A 19,062-nucleotide genomic window follows, 5' to 3' on the forward strand; every position below is an offset into this window, starting at 1 on the left:
GTGTTCTTCCCCTGGATTTTTATGTTTACAATTCAGTGTCTTAAATCAGTAGACCTTTTTGGGGTCTCCTTTGATCTAATAAAATATATGGAATTTGTTTTAAAAAAAAATGCCTGCAAACACATAGGCAGGAATTTTCAGGTGTAAACTGAGGGGAGATTGGCACTGCTCCATGTATCCCAGGTGACGATCTTTAGTTTTTTTTTTCTTTTATAAATTCTTAATCTTTCCATTACTTGCTGTTTGCAAGTAAAAAGAATTTATATGAATTTTCTATCTTAAATTCTGATCATGGGAAGGGACCATAGCTTGCAGAGTTTAGTATGTTAGAAGTAATGGTAGTACTGTTGGCAAACCTGAATTGAACTAAAGCAGTAATACAAGAGGCTTAAATACTGCACTGGAGAAATTGCTCATGGGAAGGGCTTAATTAGGTTTTTTTCTTCTGAGACAGTAAATTTGTAAGATTGTTGGAAAGATGACGTCATACCATCACATACATCATGTTATTCTTTTATGTGGATTTACTAAATGTAAAGGTAGACTTTAATCAATTTTAGCCTGATTATTTTTCCGGCTTCATATTACAAGAGTTTTTGAACTGATGCTGTTTCTTTTCTTATGGCAGCTTTAGTACTGCATTTGTTTTTAACAAAGGTTTTTAGATGTTAGGAACAAGTTAATAGGCTTAATCTATTTCAAATAAGAAAAGAAAGGGATCCAAATAAGTGGAAATCTATGGAGATTTATTGAAGTCCTAGGACTATGCAGTGAACTTGAGATGGTGGTGGCTATGTTAGAGCTTAATTTATATAAATCTGCACCTTTTAAAAACTTTGGCATTTTTAATTTGACATTTGGGTTCACAGTATTCTACTCTTCTTGCATAGATTTTCATATGACATCTCTTTTGCTGTGCTTTCATTGTGCCCTTTAATTCCTTGTACCTTTTATGCAGGTTTATATAAAACTAACCCTAACCCTAACTTAATCATATACAGTATAGAAAAAATAAAGTAGAACAAAGTAAATGGATATTTTTCCTTTAATTCAGTAGTTTGGCTCTCCTTTACCACATACTTTACCTGATCCCCTCCATCTCCCATCAGTGGCGAGATATTCAGGAATGAAAGAGGAATCAGAGGAATTAAAGACGTGCTCTAAATTGATAAAATTACTATATCGGATTAATCTCAAACTTTAATTTGTTGAGAGAAACGTTTGGAGATTTCTTTGTCTCAGATTTTCTCGAGACTCTATTTGGTTAGAAGCATAGATTCTGGTGCCGGTCTGTCTGATTTGAATCCTGATGTGCTCCTTAGGAGCAAGTTACTTAATCTCTCTGCTTCCTTCACTTCCTCAGGCACAAAATGGGGAAAACAATATGTAGCTAATAGGTTGAGGATAAAGTTTTTGTAAAGTACTTTATGTATCAGTAAGCAGTGTTGCTATATGTATTAGCTGTTATTATGATACTCTCACAGGAAGAAACACTTGCATGTAAGTGTTAGCTCTAAGTTTGAAAATAATTTGACTTGTGAGTGGGTCTTAGAAGAACTAGTCATGTTTAAATAACTCAGTGAAGTGTGGACATGTAGGGAAGGCTCTGTTCTTCCCTACAGAAGGTGATCAGACAGGGATACGATGGTTAAAGAATCAAGGGCCGCACTGGGAAATGAAAATGGGTGAGGATTCCACCTTGTCCCTCCATTCATTTACATGGCACCTGTTAAAGTCACAGAGTCCTCTAACGTGCATCAAGTTGAGAGGAAAAAAAGTCACCAAGTTTCCTGATTTCAGAATGATTTTATTTGAAAATATATATACATGCAAGAGAGTCTAGTGTGCACGTACTGGTCAAGGTAAAACAGAACACCGTGTGGCTTCCATGTGGGTTAAGAGCCCGTTCCCATTGCGTCTTGATTTGATGAAACCAATATTTGGGGTTTTCTAGTGACCATTCCCTTGTTTTTCTCAGTTTTACAATTTTCTTAAATAATACAGTAGTTTTGCATGTTAACTATTATAAATGGAATCTTACTGTATGCTGTTATGGCTTTTTTCATACATTAGGTTTGAAATTCATCCATGTTGATGCATATATTTGCAGTTCATTTATTTTTACTTCTCCCATGAACACATAGCAATTTTAATCTCTTCTACTGCTGATGACATTTGGGTTATTTTTGAATTTGTGCTGCTGTAAGCACTGGATGTGCCTCTGGGTCCCCGTGTTGCATTTCTCTAGGGTTTGTCCCACACGAGAGAAACTGCTGGTGGTGGGGCTACACATCCAGGTTTCCTAGACACACGCACTGATGCCCGTTCCCATCCCCACCAACACCTGCTGTTGGCTGATCTCACCTAGTGAACGTAAACTGCTACAGATAAATGTAATCTTTCTGTTAATTTTCTCTTTTTAGTCTCTATATAGTATTTTTTGATGAACAGTTCATTTCAGTACACTGAATTTTAGTCTTTTTTCTGTTTTCTCTGATATGCATGCTTTGTGTCTTAGTAGGGCCTAAAAATTTTTTAGTTTTAGTTTCCAGCCTAGTAATTGTTCAGGACTTAAGATCCCTCCCCAGCTCCCACCCACACAATTCTAAACTGAGGGGTGGGATTCAGGACCCCCGGGTTAGCTCTTACCGCCTGTTAGAGAACTCATTTGTGTCACCTGGTTATGATACACGAATTTGTAAGGTATTTGTTAACATTGTTCTCCAATGGTACAGATTACATGAGTGGAGTTATCATATGAACCTTTTTTAAGGTTTTTTAACCCAATTTTGCGTTCCAAAAATAGTTTTATTCATCCACCATTTTAAAAGGAGAGAAGGTGTACACCTTTCAAAACTTTACCAGTGGGATCAAATTATTCTACTTACGTCAAATAGAGATATTTTTTAATATTACATCCCTGTTGCCGTGCTTTCACTGCACCCTAGGTTTTTAGAAAGTAGCCATTGAAAATAACATAGAACTTACTTTAGGTTTTTTCCAGGGATATTTTAGAAAATAACCACAAAACGCAAAGAAAGAAAAGGGTGACAGTCTTTATTTGCTAGCATTTATTGCTAGGTTAATTTATTACAAAGAGAGTGATACTCTGTTGAACTTGGTTACAATTAAACATACTGTACCAATTCAAGATCATTATATTTAGCTGCTTATTTAATAGGATGGAATGGAATGGCATAAATCAAGTGGGCTTGGATGCCAGGAAGTGGATATGTCAGGGCAGGAAGAGGCATCTCCCAGCCCCACGACCAGCTGTGCTTCAAGTGAGTTTTAGAATTAACTGGTCCCTTCCGTGAGGAGGGTCTGGCTCAGAAGAAACAGGAATTGATAGAGCTGCACCCTAGCCACAGTGATCCACCATAGAAATAATTATACCTAAAAGGACCTTAGGCTTCTGAATGCTGGTTCATTACGGTTCAAATGTAAAATCTAACATCTTTTATGGTACTAATCTGCTAATCTTTTTACTGCATGACGTCCGAACTAGTTATCAAAACTAGACCTGTATCTCTCCCAGTTTGGGCCTCAAAGCAGTGCTCTTCACGTAACTACACAAATTAATGCTATTAGGTGCAATTATGAGGAGAGCTGGATTATATAAATACACAATTTTCAGAATGACAGGCACTTAAAGCTCATCAAGTAAAATACAAAAATAGATTATATTAATAGGAAATATTTAGTGTTTATCAAATTGTAAATCTAGGTTTTTGCCATTTTTAAAAAAGGATACTAGAAACTGAAGAGATGATATTCAAATAAAGTGAACAATGCATTTTTCATAACTTCAGTTTGAGTGCTGAACAATGCGATCTAAGAAAAGGACTTACCCCAAAGCACCTAAAATAACATTTGTAGATGAGTAGGAATGTGTTGTCAACCATTTCTTACTGTTTCCCTCCCAAGTCTCAGTATCAAGGCATCGAGAGTACATTCCACAAGCGATGTCAGCATTCTGAAGTCAGGTTAGTGTGCCTGTGTGTCAGAGAAGTTGAAACCCTTAAGGAGGGGCTCTCCTTCCACTGTGATCTTCCCCCAAAGACGCCACTGCCTTAGGCTTCAGATTCTGCGCCTCTGTTTCCATGTGGCCTTCCATCACTGCCGTCTGGTTGGTCACTTAATAGGACAAACTTGCCATCACTGGTTAGTGGCACGGACAGCATTAACTGCGCCAGTGCTTCTGGGTCCTGAAGTTATGAGCGTTTAAGAGGGAAAAAAGAAAAAACTTAAGATGTACTTAAAACCCCTTTGGCTTTGCCATTTGGTAGCTTCTGTAATTTAGCCTCATCCCTCCTGTCTGTCTGTGCTTTTAGGTAGGGCTCCTTGCTTCTCTGGGTGGGGGAAAAAACTTAATCTAGACCAAGTTTTCCCTCTCAGCCAAAATATCATTTACATAGCTAAATCCGTACTGTCTTCCCAAAGGAGTCCATAGAGGAGCATCCTTCATGAAAACCTCCGCATGAGCCATGCCCGTTCATTTATGTGTAACCATCTACAGCTGCTTTTGTCTGGTAACAGCAGAGTTCAGTAACTGTCAGATATGGAATGAGCTGCAAAGCCTAAAAGGTTTGGCCCTTTACAGAAAAGGTGCTAACCCCGCTGTACCCCATTCCATACTAACTTGGCAGTGCTTGTATTATCTCATCTGCAGTAATGCTGGCCCGCGGTGCCCCTGCCCTTTCTCACAGACTAGAACTCTACCATCTAATATGGAGCCACCACCTATGCCTTACTGTTTACATTTAAATTAAAATAAAATTTTAAACCTAGTTCCTCAGCCACACTAGCCACATTTTTTAACATTCTGTCACTGAGCCACTGTCACACTGCCCACTAGCCACATTTTATTCTGCTTATTAGTGCAGATAAAGGTCCTTCCCATCACTGCATATAAAGTTCTTGTTGGACAGCGTTGATCTGGAAGGTCCACGGAGGCAGGACCATCATCCTGTTCACTGCTTTAACTGCAGGGTTTCGCTTATAAATCTAGCTCCCTGGAGACCTGCTGGATGGACGGAAGACCGTAGGCCTCCGAAAGAAAGGATCTCCCTGTTTCTAGCAAGCGACTGGTGATGTCTGACAGTGCTGGCAGTGCCACGCCACAGTGAGCAGGCAGTCGGCCTTAAAGCACGTGGCAGAGAATAAAAGAAAGGAACACATAGTCAACTAGTAGGCAAGCAAGAAGATTGTTAAAATGAAGCAGGAGCTGCAGTAGCCTTACTTATTTAGCTCCACATGTTATTAGTGACTGGAACGAAATGGTAAAAAATGTCTGATGGTTAGAATACTTAAAAGGAAATGCCAAACTTGGCCACAAGAGAAATCTCAGTATTTGTACAGATGTCCTTTGAGTACTTGTTAAACCAGCACTAAAATGCACCTTACCTTCTGTACCTCAATAATTTCTTTTCCCAAATTAATAGCATAACATATCTGCAAAAGACAAAAAAAGAAGTGTTTGGCCAAAAGAGAAAAGGATAAAGGATTTTGGCAAAACAACAGAAAAAGGGATGGTGGGATTATGTGGGGTCACTGCTCACATCTGTAGGGCCCTTGGCAGGCAGGAGGGCGCTGCTGTCCTGGCCTCCTGTATGACGGCCACTCGCTGCCCTCCAGGTGAGGCCCAGGGTGACAGCTCTAGACAGGGCTTCCCCCCTTCCTGTCTCAGACCATTTAGCCACTGCATGTTCTTATATAGTGGCATACTTAATGAAAGGACTTATTAATTCTGATTCTCAGTAGCAAATGCAGTCACAGAGTTTTCATTCTAAATGGGAAAAAAAGAGCACTTAGAGTACTTCCCAGGTGTTGTTGTCTTCCTTAGTTTGCTCTTCAAGGCAAGTTTATCTCCACTATAACTTTTTGTTTTAATTGTCTTTAAAAGAGCAAATTTGGGGGGACTGCTCTTAACATTTCCTGACATCCCTACTAAGTCATTATATCTTTTTTTTTTTGTTTTACATTTTTTTCTTTTAAAAATATTTTTGAGAAATCACCCACAGACACAGTCCATCCATAGTATATACTCAGTGGCTCACAATATCATCACATGATCATTTTGAGAACATCGGCATCACTCCAGAAAAAGAAAAAACTCATACATCCCATACCCCTTACCCCTCCCTTTCAATGGCTACTAGTATTTCCAGGTATCCAATTTATTTTAACCCATATCCTCCCTATTATTTATTTTTAATCTATATATTTTTACTCATCTGTCCATACCCTGTATAAAAGGAGCATCAGACCCAAGGTTTTCACAATCACACGGTCCTGTTGTAAAAGCTCTATCATTATACAGTGGCCTTCATGAATCAAGGCTACTGGACCACAGCTCAACAGTTTCAGGTACTTCCCTCCAGCCACTCTAATGCACCATAAACTAAAAAGGGATATCTACATAATGCATAAGAATAACCACCAGGATAACCTCTTGACTCTGTTTGAAATCTCTCAGCCACTGAGACTTATTTTCATCTCATTTCTCTCTTCCCCCTTTTGGTCAAGAAGGTTTTCTCAATCCCTTGATGCCAGGTCCTGGCTCATTCTGGGATTTTTATCCCACATTACCAGGAAGATTTATACCCCTGGGAGTCATGTCCCACGTAGAGGGGGAGGGCACTGAGCTCACCTTTGAGTTGGAGAGAGAGGCCACATCTGAGCTTCAAAAGACGTCCTCTGGGGGGTGATTCTTAGGCCTAATTATCAGTAAGCTTAGCTTCTCCTTGTGGGAATGAGTTTCATAGGGGAGAACCCAAGATCGAGGGCTTGGCCTATTTTAAATCATTATATATTGCCTTTAAAGTTCTTTCTCATGTGCTCTGTATTGGTGGATGGGCCTTTTTTTAAGGGAAAACTTTAATTCTGTTAGTTTTTCTTTAACGGAACCACCTTCCTAGGAGATGGTTTTATCAGAACTTCTAGGTGGGACATGCAGTGTCGTCAGGGACATACCCAGAGATATAATAATGCAAAACTCCCTTTAAAAATGGACTTGCTTGGGCAAAGGTATTATAGAATCTTAATATGAAAAGTAACAAGACCTTTTCGCCTTCTGAGTTGCTTTCAAATATATATGAGCTCAGAGATTCTTCTCCTGTGGATTCAGGAATGCGGATGACAAAGCCAACCAGTCTCTTGTTTTCTTGGTGAGCGGCAAACTGTGTAACACTGGTAAGTTCAAACTCGAAAAAAAAAATTAGGAAAAGGCTGAGTAACACACAACTGGAATAAACAAACATGGTATTTCAGTATGAGAAAAGTCACCCCAAAAGTTCAATGTCAATGACATTTAACTTGGCAAGTAATGACTAAGAGCCTACTGTATGTTTAAGGTGGCTACAAAGGTGAATTAGGAGTAACCAGAAAACATGTTGCAGGTACTTACATTGGCCCTTGTTACTTGAGTCTGAGGATCTATCAACCTGAAATTTTAAGAGATTCATTATATCACAAATGTTGGAAGAACATTCTTAGAAGAGCTTGCAGATGTTGAGAAGGAAATCAGACAAACACCCCTGAATGTGGACACAGAAGGCCTGGTGGAGGTGAGCCGAGGGGCTCGGTGTGCCCGCCCATATGGAGAACGTGCCGTGGTCCCTGCCTTTGCTGGACTTGTGTAGAGGCCAAGGCTTTTCTGATGGAATATTACAGTAAATACAAGAAGTAATTTAGCCATATTTCAGTGCTTACCCAAAAAGACAGCATTATCATTTTTAATCCTTTACTATAAAATATAGATGAATCATAATATGGAAAACATTAGTTGACTACTTTCTGCTCCCCTTGAGGTATTGGAATAACATATTCTAAGTTTAACACTTTTTATATGGGATGGGGGACAGAAGATAAAAGGGATTTGGACAAACTTTTATATCAGTTTGGGTACAGGAGAAGTTATGTCTAACTTCTAAGTTAATAGGATATATCTTTTGACAACATTTTAAGTATCATCTAATAATTAGGTTGATGTCTCTAGGAAACTAAACTGCATTAGAGAATTTATTACTCCTCATGTATATCAATATATGGTATTAAATAACAGATTTAAATGACTGGTGGACAGGACTTCTGGGGAAGATAGGGGTAGGGGCTCAGGACTCATCCTCCACAGAACAGCTGTCACACAGGCAGGAATTGTCTGAAACTCCAGAGGCCAGAAGAGCACTGCAGTATCCAGGGAAGAGTGGGAGGGTTATGGGAAAGAACTGTAAATCCGTCATCTCCTCTGGCAGTTCCTGATGCCCTTGACCCCTGTGCTGGTTTGAAATGATGTGTGTACCCTAGAAAAGCCATGTTTTTATCCTAATCCCATTTTGTAAAGGTAGCCATTTCTTCTAATCCCTATTCAGTATTGTATGTCTGAACCATAATCAGATCATCTCCCAGGAGATGTGATTTAATCACGAGTGGTGGTTAAACTGGATTGGGTAAGGGCGTGTCTCCACCCATTCAGGCGGGTCTTGATTAGTTTACTGGAATCCTATAAAAGAGGAAACATTTGGGAGAAAAGGAGATTCAGAGAGAGCAGAACAATGCAGCCACTAGAAGCAGAGTCCACTAGCCAGTGACTTTTGGAGATGAAGAAGGAAAATGCCTCCCAGGGAGCTGGAGAGGAAGCTCGCAGATGACGCCATATTCGCCATGTGCCCCTTCCACTTGAGAGAGAAACCCTGAACTTCATCAGCCTTTTTGAACCAAGGTATCTTTTCCTGGATGCCTTAGATTAGACATTCTTATAGACTTGCTTTAACTGGGACATTTTCTCAGCCTTAGAATAGTAAACTAGCAATATACTAAATTCCCCCTTTTAAAAGCCATTCCGTTTCTGGTATATTGCATCCCAGCAGTTAGCAAACTAGGACACCCCCTTCTCACGACATAGCGCCACAGGGTGCAGTCTCTGGCTAGCTCACTGGTGACAGAAATGGAGTTAAAAAACCTTCTTCCCCAGGATTCCCACAGCCAATCACTTACAGGATTTTTGATAAGGGAGTCTGGAATTGCTATTGTCTCAACCTGCCTCTGACAAAGGTGGCAGCAGCTATTGGTTCAACCCTGCAGGGGCAGAGGAGATTTAAAGATGCAGTGCTTCTTCAGGCCTGTGGGACAGGCAGCTGAAGGGCAGCATTTGCTGGGCAGCTTTGGGGAACCCTTCCTGACCCACTCCAAAGGACCTTTGGAGAAAGTCTGCATCCCCTTTGTGGGCTCTTGTCCCTGTTTTGGCTGGAAAGACTGACTTGGGAAGTGCTTGGCCTGAGTGACTCTCCACCCTGAATTTGCCCTCCAGGCAGAAGAGCATCAGACAATGAAAGGGTGTAAAAAGTACAGAGAAAGGTAGACAGTCTGGGACAAAGGCCTGCTAGCTTGAAATACAGGGGAGGGAGGTCTGGCTCCTGGGAAACAGAAGAAACCAAACTCCTGTAAACTGCGGAACTCCAAAATAGCTCACAAGTAAACGCCCTGGATGAGACACAGGCCCAGAGAGGGGAAGCCCTGAACACTGCCTTCACCTGATAAGAAGGCTGATGCTCAAGAAAACCTTACCACCAACAAGTTACAAAACCAAGAAACAGAAATCCCAGGGGGCAAGTAACAGAATTAACATTTTAAAATGTTAAAATGTACAATGTGCAACAAGAGTATAAGAAAAACAGGAATGACAGCCCATCCAAAGGAAGAGGATAAAAATACAGAAAATACCAAAGAAGGAGACGAAAATGTGGACGCTGGAAAAAACTCTTTAAAAAAATGATCTTAAAAATGCTCAAGGAGATGAAGGAAAATACAGAAGAAGTACTAATGTATTATCAGGAAAAGAATGAATGAGCAATATCAGAGTCTAAGTAGAGAGACAGAAAGTTTAAAAAGGAAGGAAACAACTAATGTAGTTGAAGCCCAAAATAACTGAAATGAAAAACTCCCAGGAGGGTTTCAAATGCAGATTGAAACTGGCAAAAGAAAGAATCAGTGAACTTGAAGAGAGGACACTTGAGATAAGTCAAGCTGAGGATCAGAAAGAAGAAAGAAATATTGCAAGTGAAAACTACCCTAAGACAGCTATGGGATACCATCAAGTGCGCCAGTATATGCATTATGGTACCCCAGAAGGAAAAGAAAGCGAGGAAGGGAGCAGAGGAGTAGTCAAAGAAATAATGACAGACAACTTCCCAAACGTAGCAAAAGATGTGAATACGCATATCCAAGAAGCCCAGAGAACACCACACAGGATAAACATGAAGAAAAATACACCCTGTCTTATGCTGATGGCACTGTCGAATGCAGAGGACAAGGAGGGAGTTCTGAAGGCTGCAAGAGGAGAGCAACAGACATGTTACAGGGGGTCCCAATTAGACGGAGTGTCATTTCTCATCAGAAACCATGGAGGCAAGTGAACAACTGGAAGAAGAAATCAAGAAAAAATTCCATTCACAAAAACAGTCAAAAGAATTAATTATCTAAAAATAAATATAACCAAGGGTGTAAAGGACATGAACACAGGAAACACAAAACATTTCTAAAAGAAATCAAACACGACCTAGATAAGTGGAAAGACATTATGGGTTCATGAACTAGAAGACTAATATTAAGAGTCATTACTACCCAAAGCAATTACAGATTCAATGCAATCCCAAAGTCCCAACAACCTTCTTTGTAAAAATGGAAAAGCCAATCATATTTATATGGAAGGGTAAGACACCCCAATTGGCTAAAGCCATCTTGAAAAGAAGAAGGCAGAGGACTCATACTTCCCAGTCTTAAAACTTATTAGAAAGCCACAGGAATCAAAGCAGCATGTATTGGCACAAGGACAGACAATACAGACCAGCGGAACAGAACTGAGAGCTTAGAAATCAACCCTCACATTTATGGCCAACTGATTTTTGACAAGGGAGCAAATACCACTTTTGGGAAAGAATTTTCTCTTCAACAAATTTTCCTGGGAAAACTGGATCTCCATTTACAAAACAAAAAAAGGATGCCTACCTCACACCATATGTGAATCAAAGACCTTAAAAGAAGAGCCAGAGCTATGATAAACTCCTGTAAGAAAATATAGGGAGGCATCCTCAGGGTCCTGTGTTAGCAATGGTTTTGGACTTGACATCCAAAGCACAAACAACAAAAGAAAAAAAATAGATAAATGGGATCTCAACAGAATTAAAGACTTGTTCCTCAAAGGATTTTATCATTAAAGTAAAATAACAGCCTACACAATGGAAGAAAATATTTAGAAACCACATATCTGATAAAGACTAATACCCAGAATATATAAAGAAATCCTTCAACTTAAAGACAAAAAACTCAATTTAAAAGTGGGCAAAAGACTTGAATAGACATCTCTCCAAAGAAGCTATACCAAAGGCCAGAAAGCACCTGAATTGCTCAACATCATTAGTCATCAGGGAAGTGCAAATATAAAAACCACAATGAGATACTGTTTCACACCTATTAGAATGGCTGTTATTAAAAAAAAAAAAAGGAAAATAAGTGTTGGAGAGTATGCAGAGAAATCGGAACGCTCATTCATTGCTGATGGGAATGTAAAATGGTGCAGCTGCTGCGGAAGACTGTTTGGCGGTAAATATAAAACCACCATATGACCCTGCAATCCCACAACTAGGGACATATCCAAAAGAGTTGAAAGCAGGGACTTATCCAGATAGATTTACACACTGGTGTTCATAGTGCCATTAACACCAAGATGGAGCAACTGTAGTGTCCATAAATCAATGAAAGATAAGTATGGTATATACATGTGATGTAATTTATTCATCTGTATTAAAGGAACTAAGTCCTGATACACGTGACAACATGGCAAACCGTGAAAATATTATGTTGACTGAAATAAGCCAGGCACGAGAGCACAAATGTATGATCTCACTGTTTTGAAAAGCAATTACGATAACCAAACTCATAGAGTCAGAATTTAAAATATGTTACCAGGGTATGGCTGGGGATAGGGAATAGGAAGTTACAGCTTAAAATGTATAGGGTTTCTGGGGCACGATGGTGGCTTAGTGAGGTGTGGAATTTAGTTCATCCTCCAGAGCAGCTAATAAATAGCCAGGAACAGAAGAGAACAACTGCTGGGGCCAGATCAGTGATTGGACACGCAGTGTACACCGGTCTGGATAAGATGGGCTGGCTAAGACCCCACCCAGAACCATGAGTACCCCAAGCCATGGTGGCCAGCACCCCTCCCCCATAGGCTGGTTCCCCAAGGGGAAAGGAAAGAGACTTTACTAGCAGCAGGGGTAAGCAACCAAGCTCCAATTGTGGAATTAACAAATTCTGACTACTGAAAAGAGGCTTCTAGCACGGATAAACCTGGAATAAGCATTAAAGGTACTAAGAGTTTTTGCCCCAGCAGAGAGGGGGTGGGGCTGATGGAAAAAAACACCCTGGGGCTTTTTGAGTTGAACAGCACAAAATGCTGCAAAAGGGCTGAACCAAGGGTTCTGGGAAGATGGCAGAACAGAATAGGTCGAGTTCACTCCTGCTCCAAGCACAGCTAGAGAAGGGACGGGAAGGTGACTGAGACAGTGGTTCCACAGTGTAAGTGACCTGAGAGGGTCTTCTACACCACACAGAGAGGCCCAGGTTAGAGAAGGTGAAGAACTGAAATGTAGAGAACTGGAGACCGTTCAGCTGGTGCAAACAGCCTAACATGCCCCTTTCCAAAGCCTGGAGCCCTCAGGAGTGCATGATGGGGAGACCAGGAGTAGGAATGCTCTACCTCTGTGTCCCCCACACTGCACAATGCTCCTGCACTCCGAGGCCTGCCTGAGCTAAGCCACATACCCACGGCCCCCACACCGCACCTCTACAACCCAGCGACCCCCAACCCATGCTCAAAGGACCAGTGTAGCATCCCCAACCTTTGCTTATACCTGCACTGCAACAAACACATCACCACACTGTCGTGCTCCACCCTACATCCTCCTCCACATCCAACCCGCAAATACGAAGCTTTAGATGACTGAAGGAAATCAACTTACAAATAAACCAATCAAGACATTTACATGCCACAAAGACAAAAGGAGATCACTAAGCATATCACGATGCAGGCAGATGTAGCCCAGCATAATGACCAAATTAAAATGCCGGAAGAGACACAGACTTTGGAACAACTAATCAAAGATGTTCATATAACGTTACTAAATAAGGTAAGTGGGATGGCTAATGACATAAAGGAGATCAAGAAGACACCAGAAGACCATAAAGAGGAATTTGAAAGAATAAATAGAAAAATAGCAGATATCGCAGAGATTAAAGGTGCTGTAGACCAAATAAAAAATATACTGGAGACACACAACAGCAGACTTGAAGAGGCAGAAGAAAGAATAAGTGAACTAGAGGACAGAACTGATTTCAAACACTTAAAACAGCAAATGGCAAAAAAAGATGGAAAAATCTGAATTAGATCTCAGGACAAAACAAAGTGCACAAATAAAAGAATCATTGGTGTCCCAGAAGGAGAAGAGAGGAGTAAAGGGCTAGGAAGAGTAGTTGAGGATATAATGGGGGAAACCTTCCCAACCTCATAAAGGACATAAATATACAAGTCAAAGAAGCCCAACAAACTCCAAATAGAATAAATCCAAATAGGCCTTCCCCAAGGCACATACTAATCAGTCTGTCAAATGCTGAAGAGAAGCAGAAAATCCTGAAAGCAGCAAGAGAAAAACAATCTACTACATACAAGGGAAAGCAACCATGTAAGACTGAATTCAGACTACTCAACTAGCACTACGGAAGCAAGAAGGCAGTAGTATAATATATTCAAGATCCTGAAAGAGAAAGACTTCCAGCCAAGAATTCTGTACCCAGCCAAACTGTCCTTCAAAACTGAGGGAGAGATTAAAATTTTCACCGAGAAATAAATCCTGAAGGAATTTGTCAACAACAGACAAATACTAAAGAGTTTTGCCAGTTGAAAAAAAAAAACAGGAGAGGGAGGTCTGGAGGAGGGCACAGAATTGAAGAATACCAGTAAGAGTAATTTAAAGGATAAAAGAGAAAGAGGGAAAAGAATATCCAAAGGATAAGAGGGTGGATTCAAGAAACACCTTTTCAGTAATAACTTTGAGTGTTAATGGACTAAATTTACCAATTATCAATTAAAAGATACAGATTGGCAGAATAGATTAAGAAACATGATCCAGCTATATGTTGCTTACAAGAGACTCATCTTAGACACAAGGATACAAATAGATTGAAAGTGAAAGGATGGAAAAAGATATTCCACACAAGTTGTAACCAAAAGAAAGCAGGAGTAGCTATACTGATACTGGACAAAATAGACTTTAAATGTAAAGACATCATAAGAGAGAAGGAAGGACACTATATATTAACAAAAGTGTCAATTTGCCAAGAAGAAATAAAAATCATAAATGTTTATGTTCCCAGTCAAGGAGCTCTAATGTACGTGAGACAGACACTGGGAAAACTGAAGGGAGCGACAGATGTTTCAACAATGATAGTAGGTGTACTTTGATACATCACTCTCCTCTATAGATAGACCATCCAGGTAGAAGATCAACAAGGAAATAGAGAAGTTAAACAATTTGATAAATGAATTAGACCTAACAGATATATATAGGTCATTGTACTCCAAAATGCCAGGATATACATTCTTCTCTAGTGCTCATGGACCATTCTCTAGGATAGATCCTATGCTGGGGTACGAAACAGGTCTTTATAAATTTAAAAACACTGAAATTATTCAAAGCACTTTCTCTGATCACAGTGGACTGAAACTAGATATCAAGAACCACCAAAGTATGAGAACTTTCACAAATATATGGGGACTAAATAACATACTCTTAAACAACCAGTGGGTCAAAGAAATTACTAGAGAAATCAATAACTATCGGGAGACAAATGCAAACAAGAATACAACATATCAGAACTTATGGGATGTAGCAAAGGCTGTACTGGGAGGGAAATTTATTGCCCTAAATGCTCATTCTATGTTTAACTTAGTGAGGAACCATCAAAAATTATGCAAAGCAATTGCTCCAATTACATTCCCAATAGCAAGGGTTCTAATTTCTCTATACTTGCCAATACTTATTTTGTGTTTTTTTTTCACTTTAGTTTTTAAAATTATAGCCATGCTAGTGGGGTTTGAGTGGTAACTGCGATTTTATTTGTCCTTTAATGAGTGATGACACTGAGCATCTTTAATGTGCTTGCTGACCATTTGTATTTCGCCCTCAGAGAGATGTCTACTCAAGTCCTTTGCCAGTTTTAAAGCTAGGTTTGTCTTTTTGTTGAGAATACAAGAATTCTTTACATGTTTTGGATACTAGCCACTAATGAGATACAGATTTCCAAATATCTTCTGCTGGTCTATAAGTTGTCTTTTCAGTTTTTCTATAATGCCCTTTGCACTACAGCTCTCCACCGTTTTTACATATATTATTTTCCTCTGATATTTTTGGAGAAAATGAGGCCCAGGACATACTAGGCGAATAGCTTTAAACAAATTTATAAGGTTTTATTCATAAGAACCATATTCAGGATAAGGTTCATAACAAAATGAAAAAGGCTGATTAATGAATTTGGAAGAAACTCAATTCTGTCTTTTGCTGAACTTCTCGTTAACTTTTTAGAGCAGCTTCCATGTGGCAGTCACAGTTGTATTTATACATTAACTCCGTCCTCATGACAATTCTATAGGGGTATAGATACAGTTCTTTTCATTTTATAGCTGAACAAACCACAGCACAAAGGTTAAATAACTTACCCCAAGGTCATCCAACTAATAAATGCCAAACCCAGGAATACCCCTGTGCACGTGGGCTCCGAGGCAGTGCTGTCCACAAAGACTGAACATGAGCCCCACATAACTGAAACTTTTCTAGCAGACATATTTTTTAAAAGTGAAAACAGGTGAAATTTATTTTATTTTGCCAGTGTGACATAATATAAAAATTACTGAGATAATATACATTGTGTTTTTTGTGGGGAGTAGGGGGGGGTAGTATGAAGTCTTAGAAATTCAGTGTGTATTAACCCCTGACAACATCAGACTAGCTGCATGTCAGTGCTGTATGTGACTCCAGTCTTGGACAGCCCAGTTCCTGGTAAAGCTTATACTCTTAATTATAACCCAACACCTATTTGCTATTATTCACATGTACCTTATTATCTGAAATCTCAAATCATATAATTAATGTTGCCTGACCACCTACAAGGAAATTCTGATTAATCCATTTGTTGGAAGGGTCAGAATGATCAGATTTTCCTCATGGGTGGTCAGTTATTTGAGGCACGCTTATAGTCTATTTTCATTATTGTTTATTTTTATAAACAGTACTCTAAAGAAATTAAACAAAAACTTTCCATTTCAAGCTCTAAGATATAATGTAGAATAACTCAAGTGATGCCATCTTTTTTTCACTGAGAAATTCACTCAGTATTGAATTTCTAAAACTATTAAGGGAGCATCCCCTATCTTACACAACCTATAAAATCAAATGTAAAAAGGGGAGGGTGAGAACGAAAAGTCACATCTTCATAAGACAGTCATAAACAATATTCGTAAGCAAATCTTCCAGCCTGGGAATACTGTCCAGGTGGGATAATATGCCTTAAAAGGAGAGCCAAATGAAACCATAATGAAGTCTGAAAGTGGACTGGACACACCTCAGCATGTGACTGGTGACCATCAGGTGGGATTCAGCCATGCGGAAGATGTTATGGATGGCCCGAGCCGCCAACACTTGTCTCATTGCTTCATAAATCACGTCAGGAGTGCTGTCTGTTTTAACTGCCATTGATCCCAAAAACCGAACTACAAACATCTGTTGTAAAAGAGAATCTGCAAAGAGAACATTTTCTGCTCAGTATCACATGTATTTCCTGCCTGCTGCGGATATGCATACGAGCATCTTATGTGCTAGTCTCAGAAGAGCCAAAGGCCTCAGGCTCCGCTCCTGTCCTATGGAGGACTTCCTATTGTAATTTTCAATATTGTGTTAATAAACCCAAATCACCAAAGCTCTGAATCTTCTTCTCACTGCCAACATGTTGTCAGTTTGTTTGGAACTGACTTCATCAGACCGGAACGAATGCACTTCTTCCCTTGTCTTGCAATGAGACAGCAGTACCAGATAACGTCCTGCCAGCAGTCAAATTCTAGGTGACTATATGTAAGTATCAGTATATGCATTTTACCTTTTCTCTGAAAGTAAGAAAATTTTCACGAGGCAATAGAAAATCATTTCTTTGGTGCATTCATAATGAAGTCCTCTTAGAGAAGAAAATTTATTTGCAGAAAGTTAAAACTTAATATTGGGCCTCACTCAATCCATACACATTACTACTAAAGGGCAGTGAAGATATTTCAAAAAGTAATAGCGAACTCAAACTAAATAATTTATTTGATTCTAATGAGCTGCTGATATTGACTTCTTGATAATGGCATACAGCCTGACAACTGAGTGACAGCAAATGGAACTAGAAGAATCTTCATTTTCAATGAACAATGGTTTAACATTCTTTACATCCTGTAAAAGCAGTAATTCTCTTTTCCATTATTTTAAACCGGAAACCCACTTTCTCCTCATAGGCCCTCCCTATGAGATCCCTCCCCTGAAGATAATTTAAGGGTTAAAAAATTCATTTGCAAAATGTAATTGATAATACTTTATAGATGTTTAATCCCACATGAAGATAGTTTATTGTGTGGACTCAATGCTGTTTATCTTCTAATATGTTTGGAAGATTTGAAAAGTCAGCTTGATACAACTGGAGACAGCCAGGTTTTTAACATCAGAGAACACTGTTTCTCTGTTTTGCTCAAAGTTGTAAAAAATGACAGCAGTGTCAATTTTCAAGTCCTATGTTTAAATTTAAGTAAAGACGCTCCATTCTGACGGTGTGCCCGGGCTCCAGGGTGGTGGTCTTTAAATGGCGGTCTTCCGGCACTGCCACAGACTGCCCTGGCTGGGGATGCACACTCTGCTCTCTGACGGAGTAGCTTACCGTCAGCTCCATGGAGTAGGTTCTTAGGTACATTATAATAATATAACAACAAATTTAACCACAAAAGCTGAACTTGAACAACTTAAATACCATTTATTCACATCATCTTGAAATTCAAGAATGAGTTGGTGCTCTTGGCCTCCTAAATGAAATAGTGTAATATTCAAGACTCACAAAGACTGTCTTTTTCAAAGTGACCATTTTCTCCTCTGAATTTGCTTTTGTAGTAATGTGATACCAGACTTAGATTTGTCAACATTTCTTTGCAGGAGTTAAAACACTGTTATGCATATGGCTAACTGTGAAACGGTTACAGAAAATCAGCTTCCCTTCTGTAAACCTGCCCTCACTGAATATGTACTAAAGAGTTTTCAGAAAACAACAAATCCATGGATCATAATTTCAATTCATATTCCACATCATAGCACTGTACAACACAATTTTCAATCTCACCTCATGGCCCTTGTCATTTTGCACAGGGGAAAGAATAACACACCAAGCTAGCTTCTTACCTTCTGCTTCTGGAAATGTTTCATCCTCAGTTTCACCAAAAGGGTTGATACGCCTAAGGGGACAGCCAGAGTCAGTCATGACAGCTTCAGTTAAACAACACCAGAACTAAAACAACACTTGAACTGTACACCAGAATGCAATGGGGATGGGTAAGGACACAAAAAATGTCAAATTTATTTTCATTTCTCCCAGAGATAACCTCCCTTAGCCCATACCTGCCCCCTCTGTTCTGATCCAGGAATTCTGTAGCAGGAAGTACGATATCAAATTGAATAGGTGTTCCAGGTGCAATCAGTTCAGATTCAGGAATGCTGGCTGTTGCTGCTTTGGGGATAACCTTGTCATTTTCCATCTCTGAAATTTTCAGGTTCTGGCTAGAGTATAAAATAAGAGGGGAAAAAAAAATCAAAGAAGTAACTTACTTACCCTTATTAACTACTGGTATGAAACACAAGGGATATGATTTCAACCAATTTCTGAATCTATTCTACAAGTAAATCTTCCTCAAACGTCATTCACATCTCGCGTCCT

At 39.5% G+C, this 19,062-nt stretch overlaps 1 protein-coding gene across 6 annotated transcripts in view; it reads right to left on the reverse strand.

The window, feature by feature from the left end:
* Positions 1–3,040: 3,040 nt before the first annotated feature.
* APPL2 (adaptor protein, phosphotyrosine interacting with PH domain and leucine zipper 2) overlaps positions 3,041–19,062 on the reverse strand; it is a 109,371-nt gene continuing 93,349 nt past the window's right edge. For 5 of the 6 annotated variants that reach the window (XM_077111900.1, XM_077111898.1, XM_077111899.1 and 2 more), the window contains exons 15-21: positions 18,747–18,905; positions 18,531–18,583; positions 16,678–16,852; positions 7,409–7,445; positions 7,065–7,205; positions 5,407–5,454; positions 3,041–4,208 (exon numbers count right to left, since the gene is read on the reverse strand). In XM_077111900.1, coding sequence (XP_076968015.1) covers positions 4,074–4,208; positions 5,407–5,454; positions 7,065–7,205; positions 7,409–7,445; positions 16,678–16,852; positions 18,531–18,583; positions 18,747–18,905 — 748 coding nt within the window. In that variant the 3' untranslated portion in view covers positions 3,041–4,073. The remainder of the gene's footprint in view (positions 4,209–5,406; positions 5,455–7,064; positions 7,206–7,408; positions 7,446–16,677; positions 16,853–18,530; positions 18,584–18,746; positions 18,906–19,062) is intronic. The other variant, XM_077111901.1, reaches the window with a different exon arrangement.

The sequence above is a fragment of the Tamandua tetradactyla genome, chromosome 7 (genome assembly GCF_023851605.1).
Source record: "Tamandua tetradactyla isolate mTamTet1 chromosome 7, mTamTet1.pri, whole genome shotgun sequence".
NCBI lineage: Eukaryota > Metazoa > Chordata > Mammalia > Pilosa > Myrmecophagidae > Tamandua > Tamandua tetradactyla.